This window comes from Seriola dumerili, unplaced genomic scaffold, assembly GCF_002260705.1.
Source record: "Seriola dumerili isolate Sdu_G_001 unplaced genomic scaffold, Sdu_1.0 BDQW01000088.1, whole genome shotgun sequence".
NCBI lineage: Eukaryota > Metazoa > Chordata > Actinopteri > Carangiformes > Carangidae > Seriola > Seriola dumerili.
In genome coordinates, this window is record NW_019174343.1 from 7,005,732 (window position 1) to 7,019,661 (window position 13,930).

The following is a 13,930-nucleotide window of genomic DNA, read 5'->3' on the forward strand; positions in this document are numbered from 1 at the left end:
GAGAATCTGTGGCACCAGGAAAATAACTGTAGAGTGAAAAACAGGCGCGAGTTACTCAATCAAGGTGGTGGTGAGTGCGAGGGAAGTGAACAATGACCTGGGGAAATGGAGAAATTGTTGGAAAGGGTCTTTCCAGAGTTGCCAGGAAGCAACATGCTCTCATTTTCTCTGTTGTGTCTCTCTTATGTTCCCTCCTTCCCTCCCTCCTCATACATGCCGCCTGGTACTGTAGCAATGGAAATCCCCGGCTTCCACAAAAGCCGAGCTGTTCTTCTCAGAGACCAGCGCTTTGTTTCATCGACTCCTCCCATATGCAGCATCTCAAGAATGCACACATACTCCCTTAACGCCCAGCACTTGCTGTGTGTCACTCATTCACGCACACACGCTCATGTTAACAGCAGCGTGTAGTCCCCTGACCGATGGTTGGCAACATGTGTGTGTAGATATCATTTAGATGGAAGACAGACAGGCCAAAACCTCAACTTCCCCTTAGCAGCAGCAAAGATAAACTGCCATGATAGCTGTTATGTAACCCCCGCTGCTGCTTTCTGACCTACCACAACACCCACCCAAAGGTCTCTAGGAATCAGCGCAGCTGTCAGTTTCACTACTGTTTGACAGACCCCATCATACTTCTAGTTGCCGCATGCCAAGTCTGTGGGCTGGATTTTGCATAGCCAGACAGAGTGATGAGAGAGCGGGATAAAGCGGAGTGACGGTTCACCCATTAGCAGAGGTTATCTCAGTCTTCCAGAAATAGAAACGTGATAAAATGTGAGCCGGGGGAAAAAAAACAAGACATGACCAGCCTGCCACCCTCCTTGTCGGGCCTGATCATATCATCTGCTGCATGTGTTTGTGTTTCCACAAAACACACATGTGCATGTGAACTTCTTTTGTTTGTGAGACTACGAGAGGTTAAAGGGCTCAGATGGAGATGAAGTCTCTTGTCTTTTTCTGGTGATGTAATACAGTTTGCTGAGGACGGTGGCTGCGTATGTAACCCATACATGAAGTGTTATATAAGGGGCTGTTTCTATGCAGGGAGAGTGTGGTGGTCTGTCTATCGATTTGAGAGTGCGTGAACGTGTCACTCAAGCTCCGTATGTTCTGCCAGCCCATCATAATCTCCTCATTATCCTGACTAATGACTATTTGTTTAGCTAAACATTCGCTGTGTCGATTGCTGTGTTTTTTCTTCTCATGCATTTTTCCAGCCACACCTTTTCCAGCAATTACTTTTTTGTCCATTTCACTTTCACTTTCTGGTCCACTAGTGTGCAACTTATCCAAGCTGCCACTCCTATCACTACCTCTGCCAATTTACCTCAGATAGACTCCTCTTGTCCTCATGAATCCTCCTGCCTCTGCTCCTCTGGGTTAAGTCAGGAGACTCCTGGCTGCTGTTTTTCTTCTCCGTCAACAGGGGGAGCTGCTGATGTTCCTCAGCAATGCACAGCACTGTCCCTGTTTCCTTAACTTAATGCTGCACGATTCTTGGGCTCCCGCCAGCTCTCAGGCAGCAGTTACATAAGAGCCAACAATTTTCTTTTTTCTTTTTTTTTTTTCCTCCTCTGTTTTCCTGGAATGTTAAACTCTCCACTGATGTGTGACCTTCAGTGGTAATTGGCAATAAAAGTGCAGCAGAGATACCTTTCAGGAGACAGTAGCAGTGGTGCACCTCCATCTAGGCAACGCAGGGTGGACAGAGGAAGGGGGGAGGGGGTGGGGAGCATGGGAAAGTTGAGGTTTTGGGGTTGGGGGGCAGTGAGTATGCACTTCAGCCAAAGTTAACACCTGCTAATTGTTTGTGGTCTGCCTCTGTTACAGGGCAGAGGGCCAGTTTTATATTGTCAGCAGAGTGTTTTACAAAAACCGCCCTTCTGGCGTTTTCCCTGAAGACTCGTTTTCTTTCATTATGAACAGTCAATTTCCTTTATGACTTCTCAGCGCGATGAGGTATATCAGTGCTCACTGTGTATGCCCGTTTTGGGATATGGATTAAGGCTCTTAGCTATGTTATTCTAAACTGTATGATTGCTGGCAGCGACTCAAGAAAGGAGCCGCATCTACGGAGGAGTGTATAGATTTGCTCGTCAGTGAGATCAAATAACCTCAACCGTCTCTGTGTCCACAAATGCCCTGAATCTCACTGTGTTTGTTTTTTCTGGCATTGCTTCTGTGGAAATTTTATCACACGTTCTGGGAAGTAAAACAAGAGGAGCCAATTCTGACAATTATGGGGTCAAGGCACCCAGCTGATGCATTTTTTTTTTTTTGTACACAAGAAAATTACAGGCGAGCTGTTGACAGTAGTTGATGCTGCAAATTAGGTCAGATCACACATATGGCGTTTATTATGTTCCATCAACAGAAACAGTGTTCGTTTTTGAGCTGAATTAGCGGTAGATGTTGAATCTAGCTTCAGTGACGTTTGATGCATCACCATTTTTCAGTGGAAATTGCTATGTTGACTTAAAAGGAGGCCCGGTACTGGGAAATTCCAATTAATCAGCAAAGACCAACATGTCTGGGTCATAGAGGGAGACGAGTGCCCGTGTTACAGCAGGTTGCACGTAGTTAGTTTCTCCTAGCTGCTGCCCGCTGTGCAGTTTCAGTTGTTTTTGTCAGTTTAGTTTTGTAAACAGCTGTAATTTGAAGGCCTCTCAGCTCTGTATCATCAAATTCTACTTTATTTTGTTTTAAATTAAATTTTATAAAATTTGAATTTTGTTTTTTTTTTTTAATTTATTTAATAATTTAAATCTGTTTTATTTTTATTATTTTACTTTGCTCAGATTTTATAAATGAACTGCTATTAGCTACAGCAGCAAACGACAAAGTTTAATGTTGATGTATTTGTTTATTTTTTCTATTTAACCCACTTTCTGCTGAATTGTTAAACCTGTTTTGTCAGTTCCATCAGATTAGAAAATGACAATGAGTTGTTCTTATGACCATCCCTGCTCAGTTGTATAGTTGTACAATTTAGGTGCTTCTTAATCAGATTCTGGGGAATTTTTTTTACTACTGTTGCATCATTTAAGATGTTTGTTACATTCCAGCAGCAAAAGTATTTCTCTGTGTGATACCACCAGGTGAAAAATCTGCTGGATTACAAAGAATAATTCTCACATGGCCTTTATATTAACCAACATGTATGTGCATATCGGTACTCGGATTAGTATGCATATCTTACCATTCTTGGCATGAATGCAATGTCATGTAGGAGATAGGCAACAACACTTTGCAGCAGGAGGTTAAAAAGGAACCACAGAATGCTAAACACAGTGTAGCATCATAGACAGTGGTCTATAGTGTGGTGAAAGCATAGCTACTTTTTTTTTTTTTTTTTTTTTTTTTTTTTTGTACACAGAGCTTCTGCTTTCTTGCTTCAGTAGGTTACTGCTACACACCATCCATGCTGCACCATAAGGCTAGCTCTGTGAAAACACATAAACATGAGACACACATTGTAATGAAATACTCTCCTACATACTGCTACTAATTCTGCATCTTCTAACTCTGACTAACACCAGCCTTTTATTTCCAATCAGCTGGCACCTCCGCCCGAGCCTGAAGTCCCTGCTGAGGTGTGTTTCAGACCCATATTAGCCTGCTCCCCACTAATATGGGTCACTGCTGATCAGAGATCATCTGTCATGTTTATATACTAACTGTCCCATTACACTTGTGCTTGGTGACTGACATCTATTCATCTAAATAGATAAGAGTCACAACCCATTCCCATGTGTTTCCTTTTTCAAGGACCCCCCCTTGTGCGTATTGCTCCCTCTGTGGAAATGATGCTACATGTCGGCCCCTGTATGTGCTCCGCCTCCCACCTGTTTGCTCATCCTTCCCTCCCTCCCTTCAGCTTTCCTTCCACCTCTTCGTTTTTTGAGCAAAGTGTCCAATTTCCTGATAGCGTGTTGGGGCACGGTGGGGTGTGTGTGGCGGGTGGGGTGGGGGGGGTTTGATGTCATGGTTGAGGTGTTTTTTTCCATGCCAGATTGCTGCTTATAGTGTGTGTCAGTAGCTCACGGCTCCATTATGTAACCTGGACAGAGCTTTTTTTTGTTTTTCTCTCCTCATTCTCATGGCTTGTGTTTCTCCCCCATCGGCAGTTTGTCATTCTCTTATGTAAATAATTCAGGCACTTTTGCCACTGTGACTGTAAAGTAATGAGGGATTCACCACATGCCAAAGAGTACAGTGTTTGAAATGTCCCACACTGAGCATCTGAGTTTTTATAAGCAGAAGAAAAACTAGATGTTGACATAAAATTTAGGTGTTTGAGATCGGAGATCGGAACTTTTTCTTAATAATTAACTCTATGTAGATACATAGGATCTTTTAGAGGGAATGTCAGTCCTCCCCTGCAACAGCCTTGCATGATTTTGACTTGACCTCGCATCTCCTCACTCACTTCCTTCTTAACTGCATGAGCTAATTTACACCCAATTTTCTTGCATGCTGGTGAAGTAACTAATTTGCACTGTATTAACACCCTGTTTTGTTTTCTAATTTCTTTTCCAAATTTCCCTTTGGACCTTTTTTCTTTATTTTTTTTGTTTTCTTATTTTATTGCTTTTTGCTAACTCACCTCACCTTTAAGGAGCTCGATCCCAACCAGCCACAGAAGCAACTGGAGGATCACAGGAGGGTAGGTACTGAGTTTGGTATTGGTGATCGACAACTGACTGAGCGACTGTCATGAGGCCCTCGCAGTCACACTGCTTCCCCAGCATGGCACTTACTCACTCCCTCCCCTGTCAGTTATGTGATATGTAACATGTGAGGCAGATCAACAGATGGACATTAACTTTGGGCGTTCATCTCGTCTTTGATGGCCTGTGACGTATTTGGCCCAGAGGGAGCATGTAGGTCACTGTGCTGCACTGATTTACACCAAACCAACATGGGGCAACACTGAATGTCAGCATATGTTGTGGTGGGAGAGGGCACAGTGTGGCCTTTGAACATCACTGGTGGAGATCAGAGGGCAAAGATCAAATAGGAAGTCATTCCACAGGGGACATCTTATTATGGTTAGACTTCAAGGCTATGGCTTTTTTTTTTTTTTGTGAATTTATTGTTAATTATTATTTAGACAAAAATTCTGTACAACTGCGGTAATTTATAGATTTATTTAATTCCCTTGATCAGCTCAAAATAATGTGAAAAACACAGGGAAGAGCTCTCAAATGGAGCAAATGTAATTTGAATAGATGATCAAGTATTCAAAAATTAATTTGAACAGTTTTTTTTTTTGTTTGTTTTTTTTTATACATGCAATTTTGTAACTTTTCACAGCCTTCCATTTTGTATTTTCTGTTGTGAGATGTCAAACTATTAGTGTGATTAAGAGTACTCTGGCATTAATGTTGTAATCTTGTACTGTACTACATTAGCACAGCCACACTGACTTTGGGTTCCAGCTCCGTTTTTCTGTGACATGGTGAAGCTGTAACTGGACTCAGTCTCCTAACATCTGATTTTCACTGATAGGGAGAAGCTCTGCGGCAGATCTTGGTTAATCGATACTATGGGAATGTCAAACCTGGCCAGAGGAGAGATAGCCTCACAACCTTCAGCAACGGCCCACTCACTCCTGGAGCGCAGGGAAAATCACCTACAGGTGTGTGTGTGTGTGTGTGTGATTGTGTGTGTGTGAACAGTACAGTATCTCATGTTTATAGGGTTTGCTTATAAAGATAAAGGGTTAGATATCGAAATGATTTCCTCTGGGGAACTGGGTTATTGCAGTGCTAAGCCAAGCATGCAGCTCAAAAAATTAAACATTAAAATAGTTTAGTTTATAGGTTTCAGCTACTTTAGGGAGTCTGGAACAGATTAGTTATTTTGACCGTTCGTGAAAGAAATTGCTTAATGGTCCCATATTGTAAACTTTTCCAGTGTTTGATTTGAAGTTTTGATATCATAAGAAGATATATTTGTGGTTTTAGGAACCAAAAACCAATTCAATGTAGATTTACATCTCTGTCAGGCTTCTCTCTAGTAACAACAGGTTGTCGAGCCAATCAGGAGAGAGGAGGCTCTGAACTTTCCTGAGTGATCAAAAAAAAAAAAAATAGCAGATTTCAGGTAAACATTCAGACAAACCAAATCCTGCAAGGTCAGACAGTGGGTCAGGCCGGGCCGTGCTTGGGGCATGGCTGACGGCAGTGACTGTATAGTTGACATCACAGAGTTACAGAAGTCCTGACGGCTGGTTTTAAGGCTCAGTTTGTGAAAACAGGCTGTGTGCATTTCTCTGTGGACTGAGCGCTTTGATACTTTCACAGTATTAATATAGAACCTCGACCTGTAAGTCTCACGTTATACAATATGGGATCTTTAAGTAAAGTTCGATAAGGGGAATGATGTTCTTTATGATAAATTTGTCAGAATTAAGATTTTATCAGCATGAATATAGTCTGTGTCTGGGTAAAAATTAGGTTAAAATTTTAAAATCATCATAGGAATATTCACAGAAAAGTGTTTACAGATTATACGGAAGTTCCACTGAGGCCAGAAACATTTGTTTCTGTTTGTGTTTCATTACACAGATTACAAAGAAATAGTCATAGTGACACAAGTCAGTGACAGTTTCCACTATTTATCAGTGAACATGAGTTGTTTTCCTGTGGGTCGAGATCGCCCATCAGGACCACACTGTTAGTCCACAGCAGTATGCTTCTTGTGCATTAGGTTCATTTACAGAAGACCGCACATTTGCTCAGAAAACAGTCGTGATTACAAACAAATGATCTCTCCATCATTCCAACTCAATCTCTGCAAATTGGACAGATTGTTCATAAATGACATTTATTCATTCCAGCGAGTTGCTCCGTGTCTCTCATCACAGAAATGACTCATCGTTCATCTCTCATGCTTCAGAGCAGAGAGAAAAAAAAATGAGATCTTATTCACAGCCTTGTGCTCCCTTTAAGCCCTTGGACCTCGGCTCTGCCACTGAGCATACCGGCTCTCTCCTCGGCATAACGTAGGCCGTGTTGTTGCCAGGCGACCAGAGAGCCAAGCGCTGTCTAGAATAGGATGTGTTGTTGATTCAGTGGCTCGCCCAGCCAGAGATGGCTCTGATGGGTGCTGTTATCTCACCACCACTGCTTCACTGGCTGGCTGTGGTAGCCAGCAGCAGCAGCGGTAGCAGTTAAAGAGTGTCCATGGATTAAAGTCACGCCTCATGTTGTATTGTTCATTTCTGTGCAGTGGCTGGATGGATAGAAAATATACCTGTGTCTTATTCTAGGCTTCACAAATATCATGTGGTCTCTTCATTAAAGTTTCATGTGACAGTAGCATCTCTCTGATTATTATTTGTGTAAAAATAAATAATCCTTGTGAATATAGGTGCAGTGTATGGGTTGTCCTTCCGTCTCAGTTTTAGTGGGTTTGATTCATATAGGGGAGATGGCAGATGTCATTACCGTTGACTACAGTTGTATATTTTTTGGTTGCTTTTTGATATTGGTCACATATGGGCATCAAAATGAGAAAATTTTACACAGTGGCTTTAAAGGTACTTTACAGTCTTTACATTGCTCATTTGATTAATTTTCCTCACTAATCAGTCGGAATTACTGCCGTTTCACTTTTTGCATCTTTTCAATTCTGTGTTGGTTCATGTTGTTCACTTTCTTGTCTGAATTTTTTTTTTTTTTTTTTTTTTTTTTTTTTTTAGGTTTGTTTGTGATGTTATCAGCCATTTTCAGTTGACTTGGTAGCTGCGGTAGTAGTTGCAAGGGGCAGCTAACTTGATGATTCTCACATGGATCACATGTGGACCTAAATCAAGTTGTACATTTCTATCTCATCCACACTTGTCTACATTTTTTGTCACTTTTTCCTACATGTAGCTATTGTAGCTAGCTATGTAAATAAATGACTTCCCCATTCTTAATTCTGTCTACTATGATCGGTTGATTAGGACAATTCATGTGTCTGGATCCTGACTAGCAAGGTGTGTGTTTAGAGTAACCCTGAGTATTAATGCTCAGTATCCTTTTCTCTTTGTTGGCTAATCTAGCTTAGCATCTTCCTGCAACTGAAATACTGTACTTATTTATTACATGTATTTATTACATTATTACTGAAGTATATATGTATTTAATAATGGAAAATGATAATATGTTTTTACCCATGTTCTATTATGTAACCTGCCTGAAATCTGAATAAACCTGTGTTAATGATAATGATTTCATGTCTTTGACCACAGTTGTCAGCTCCGGGGTCGGAGGTCGAGGGGAGCTGAGTTTGGCTGAGGTCCAGTGCCACCTGGACAAAGAGGGGGCTTCTGATCTGGTCATTGACCTCATCATGAATGCTACCAGCGACAGGATCTTCCAGGAGAGCATATTGTTAGCCATCGCACTGCTGGAAGGTGGAAACACGGTCATCCAGGTGAGTGGGGGTCACTGGGTTCAAGAGTACACAGTGCAAACAGGGCAGTGGAGGGTGGGTGTGAAGTGTTAATGAGGTCCCAGCACTCACACGTTTTTCCTGCAAATGAATGGAACTACTAAAGGCATTCCCCTCAGAGAGGCATGAGCAGAATCTCAACAAGGAGATGTTATCTTAGGAGTTCAACGCTGTGGTGTCAAGAATTTTAGTTATTGCCCTGGAGCTGCGCTGCTGTCAACAGAACAAAATGAAGTGACCGAGAATGACTTCAAATGGGAAAAGGAAAGATACTCAGCTCTAGGTGCAGCATCCGGGGTGCGTTGTGAAAGTGAGACTTCACAGTTGGGTACAGAAAGCATCCTGGCATGTTTGTTGTGCTTATTGACATTTTTGAGTCGGGGGGGGGGGGTAGATAGTGAGAGGACAAAAGGAAGTCAGAAAGGAAGAGGAACAGTAGTCCGCTGGGAGAGGTCCAAGCTGTGCAGCCAAACACGTCATCGTCTCCCCACAGCCAGCCAGGGGTTGCTATGGCAACGCTAACTCTTTGCGAACCTCACAGCAGGCAGGTTGAGAGTGGAGAGAGCTGCTGTGTTTGCAACTGCATTATTTCGGCTTTGCAAGGTGCCGTGTGTGTGTGTGTGTGTGTGTGTGTGTGTGTGTGTGTGTGTGTGTGTGTGTGTGTGTGTGTGTGTGTATGTATGTATGTATGTACTAGACCAAGTCTTTTGTGACCAAGTGTGTGACTTTGTGCTGCTTGTAGGCTGTCTAGCAGTGTATTCTGGTTTTGAGGTTTGTGTGTGTGTGCTCTTGTGTGTTGTCTTGCATAAACAGGCCCGTTGCATAATAGGCTCCTATTTGCATAGTGTTGTTACCTGACAAGGCCTGACTTCCCAGAGTGTACACAAAGGCACTCACATGACTCCTGTTACATAAGCTGCTGCCTGCCTCCCTGCCTGGGCGGATGACGCCCTGAGCCCCGGGCCTCCTGACATTCCAACTGGACTCTTAACTGGGTCATGCCATGATGTTGAGGGCACTAGAGGGCAATAAAAGGGACAACCCCTCAGATGCCTCAGGGGAGATCAATAGATTCCAGCAGCTCTCTGGTGCTACCTGAGGAAACGCTACTCCCCACTGCTTCTCTCAGGAAAGAGAGGACTTATTGACTTCGCTGCCATTTCGTGTGCTGATTGACCTTTTTGAGGTCAGGGTGCAGTGACGAAGCTCTATTCCCTGCTGAGTAGCCTGGGGCGTGCGTTTTGCACTGGGTGTGGAGGGTTTTTTTTTTTGTTTGTTTTGTGCACCCCAGGCAGTTGTAAATGTTTGCAAAGTTTTTTCTTCTGTTAGAGTCACATTGATGAATGTTAATGTTATATATTTATATATTGTAATATAAGAGAGTGCTTAGGTTGCAAATTGGAGCCATTAGTTGCGTTATTGTAAATTATAGGGAAATTGCACCAAAGTTATTTGTGACACAGCAAATATCTGAATGTCTGCATCTGACTCTGCAGATTTCCTTTGCTGCTAGAAAAGAACCTCAAAGTGAACTTGATAAGAAGAGCAGTAAATGGCATAAAGAAGAACGAGGCACAATTATACAGAAGCTTCTTGTTTCAGAATTTAAAGTTAGGTGTTTTTCTCTTCCTTTGGCATGACACGGGGACAAGTGAGCTTTGTTGAAGGCTCATGTATGGTCCAGAGAGAATTTTCAACATATCAGCAGATGCATCACATTTCCCTGTCTTACATAACGATGGGTTGCCTGCCCCCTTTTCAGGACAGAAGGGTTCTTGTTGTCTAAATGAAAAGCAGGACAAAAACATGCCCACAGATTTCTCCAAGCAGTGTGTTTGTTTGTTTTTGAGGTAATCCAGGGTCGTAGCCTAGCCAACTAAATTTCTAGGGGAAAAAAGCAAGTATAAGAGAGGGAGATGGAGAGCTGTTGGTTTGCTTCAGAATGAATTCATCCAGGGCCCACAGCTAGACTTGATATGGCAGTGCTGGGGGACAGGGTAAATGTGTTAGTGAATACAAAAAGATATAAATAAACTATTTATGAATAAACTATTTAAAAACGCTCTTGGATTAGCTGTGAAATGCATCATCACAAAGCTAAAAACCGTTTTTGTTTTTTTTCTGAGCTCATGAAAAGCAGACTATTAAGAGATATGTGGTTCTCACAGGACGGTGCCGCTGCAAACATGATGATTTTATAGATTATGATGCATTGCTGCAGATTAAACCACCCAGCAGTGTATATAGACCTTAAACATGTACAGCAGGAAAATGCAACATACACATTAATGCAACAGTAATATTAATAACAAAAACATCATATATAAAACTATAAACTATAAAACACTGACAGGGAACATTTTCCATTTAGCTGATAATACTTACAAAGGTTTGGAATGAAGGGCTTTTATTTTCACAGTGCGGTATTAGTACTTTTAGTAAGTGATTATTCTTCTTCCACCACTGCTCAGGACACAGCCTTTCCCTGGCTTTAGTCTTGCATCATGTGCAAGAGTAATACAATGAAGAAGAGACTTCGTCATGACGCCACATGCTGGAACATCAGGTGAAGAATATTAAAGGCTCATGAACTGAGTTGAAGGATTCAGGCCTTTCTTGTTTATCCCCTTCAAATCTTAATAATTGCATTTGTAAGGGTTGGCTGGTCACATCCTCTACAGCCACAAACACGTTGTTCAAAGACTAACAGAGACTTGGGTTTCTCTCACACATCCACTTGTCACAAGTTTGTTCGTTTACCTGTAAAAACCCTCTTCATTAAGCAAAGCAGCTACAGTCACAGTGATATCTGGATCTGTTAGTACAGGCCAAAAAACTGGAAATCTCACCAAGCATCAGTCATTGAGTCATTAGGGCCTGTCTCGCCTTGCAGAGATACGATACCTTTGAACAGTAAAGATCAGACTGCGTCTCATGCATTCGTACCCACCGTTGGGTGAACAAGAAATGTTTTTGATGCAATCTCTGCACTTGCTTTAAATGTAAAGGCTTTTTTTGTAATTGCTTATCTAGGCATCTTCCCATGCTCTGAAAATGATTCACTAGTGGTGTGCTCAACACATCATATCTCGTATGCAAGCATCTTCGAAAGGGTGCAACTATCGTGTATGTTTAGTATGTTAAAATACGAAAATAAAGCCTGTAGTATGGTGACAGTGTTTTAATTCTGGCTTTAAGAAAGAGAAATCTGGCATCAGTGACGCTCTACTTATAGAACACAGTGCACGCATGTCAAACATTAATTATTGACCTACATAACTTTCCATAAATAACGTCAGCCTGTGAAGAACATCATGGACTACATAAAATGTTGTGCGACACGTATGCTCACATCCTCCAGGTTGTTGTTCGGCGATACTGTGGCACTGCGAATGTAACTCAAGCCAGACACGTAGCTCACATAATGTATCATAGCATAAAACGACACTCTTGCACACTCCGTCTGTACGCCCCATTAGCGCACGCACACACACACACACACACACACACACACACACACACACACACACACACACTCCGGGATATACTTAGAGGCTAGAAAGCTTATTCCAAAAACAGCCCTAAGAGAGAAAGTGTGTGTTATGTAAGAGAAGAAGTGTAGAAGCTCCACTCCTCCCAGCCCCACCGTCCATCCATCTACTCAATGCCGCCTCCATGACCTCAGATCCTTAACTGTCACAGGAGCAAACAGGTGCCACAGCTCTTACTCAATAGGCTTGTTGTGACATGCCGCCACTCTCAGCCCCTTCCGAGCATGGTTTACCCCCACCCTCTCACCCCACCACTTCTGCTCGTTTCAAGTTCACTTTACAGCTACCTCTTGGAAAGCTTTAAAAAGATTCTGCAAAGTGAGTTTCCAGGCATCAGCGTCATCGACATACCAGTTCTCCTCTAACTACAGAGTGGGCAGGGGATTCTCCTTTTAAATCCCAGTTTATAGTTTATGGAAGTTTAATTAGCTCAGTCCTGCTCTCTGCAGCTTATGTTGTTGTTGAAGTCGCTGGATTCACTTTAGACTTTGTTTGGCTAGCTGCCTGTGCAGCATCTTGAGGACACGAATGTCACTTTCATTTCAGCCTCCTATCTTGTCGTAACTTCAAAGAGCAGATCTCCTTAGTTACCAGCTGGGCGGTGGTAGAGCACGCCACCGAAACTCTCCAATAAGCACAGAGATGGCTTTGTCACTCACCAAGGTGTCAGGCTGGAAAGGTGGGAGATGGATAAAAAGAAAGAGAGAGCTGGTGGTATAAACAGGCGTTACATAACTGGCCCGTGTTGATGCCAGGAGCCGGGGTGGCAGCTGAAGGGGAAGGGAAAGAGAAGTAGGAGCGCAAAATAATCAGGAAGGAGGTCTCGCTGTGCCGCCATGTTGAATCTGTAGAATAAGAGAGTCGACCTAAAACCTACTGTGCTCAACCTGACTGACAGCGGCAGGATCAACACAGCTCCCAGGAGGCTTAATGGCTCTGTCGCGGGACACGTAGCAGGCTAAACCGCCTCGCAGGAAAAGCTGAGGCTGACTGGCTGACTGACCATTTTCTTTAAAGAATGACTCAGCGGTCAGTGGGGGGAAGTGGGGGCTAGATTTGGTTCAAAGTGGTCTTTAAAATTGTGTTTTCCTTATGTGACATAGGGCATCTGTGAATTCAGACTTTTCACATAACATTATCTCTTGCCAGCTCCGACAGGAAGTGGAGTCATATTTTAAACAAATACAAATACAGCATGGTAATGTGGCTGGGCCTCTACTATTACTCACTGACTATTGACCAAGTATTTTATTCATTTATTTGATTCAGGCCTGTCGAGTAAATTACCTATAAGACGTGTTTCCTGGGCATTTCCAATCTTTTTTTTGGAGTTTTGATCAATAAGAAGATAAAATTTGTGGTTTTAAGAACCAAAAATCATCTCAATATAGTTTTACATCTCCTCTCTCAGGCTTCTCTCTGGAGCTCTAGTAACAACAGGTTGGTGAGCCAATCAGAAGAGTGGAGGTTCAGAGCCTCTGATTGGCTGACTGTTTTCTGAGTGATTGAATTAAAAAAAATCAGATTTCAGGTAAACACTCAGAGAAACTGAATCCTGCAAGTTTGAATGGTGGGTCCAGGTGGGGCTTGGGGCATGGCTGAGAGCGGTGACTGCTTTGTTGTGACATCACAACGTTACAGAAGTCGTGACGACTCATTTTAAGGCACAGTCTCTGAATACAGGCTGTGTGCATTTCTCTGTGGACTGAGCGCTTTGATACTTTCACAGTATTAGTATAGAACCTAGACCTGCTTTATAATCAAACAACACATGGACATCTACCTTTATACTATACGGAACCTTTAAGTTCATTTTCTTGATAGAATTGGCTATATTATTTTATACTCGTGATGCAATACCTGTGCTCCTTACTTTTAGAAATAAGTATACATTTTTTAAAGGTTTTATAGAAAATTAAAACCCTTAAGAA

The 13,930-nt window shown here is 42.4% G+C and overlaps 1 protein-coding gene across 1 annotated transcript in view; it reads left to right on the top strand.

Moving 5' to 3' along the window:
* LOC111221456 (inositol 1,4,5-trisphosphate receptor type 1-like) overlaps nucleotides 1-13,930 on the top strand; it is an 87,880-nt gene that overhangs the window by 40,499 nt on the left and 33,451 nt on the right. The window contains exons 40-43 of the mRNA XM_022744810.1: nucleotides 3,561-3,596; nucleotides 4,622-4,669; nucleotides 5,515-5,644; nucleotides 8,246-8,430. Of these exons, the coding sequence (XP_022600531.1) occupies nucleotides 3,561-3,596; nucleotides 4,622-4,669; nucleotides 5,515-5,644; nucleotides 8,246-8,430 (399 nt within the window). The remainder of the gene's footprint in view (nucleotides 1-3,560; nucleotides 3,597-4,621; nucleotides 4,670-5,514; nucleotides 5,645-8,245; nucleotides 8,431-13,930) is intronic.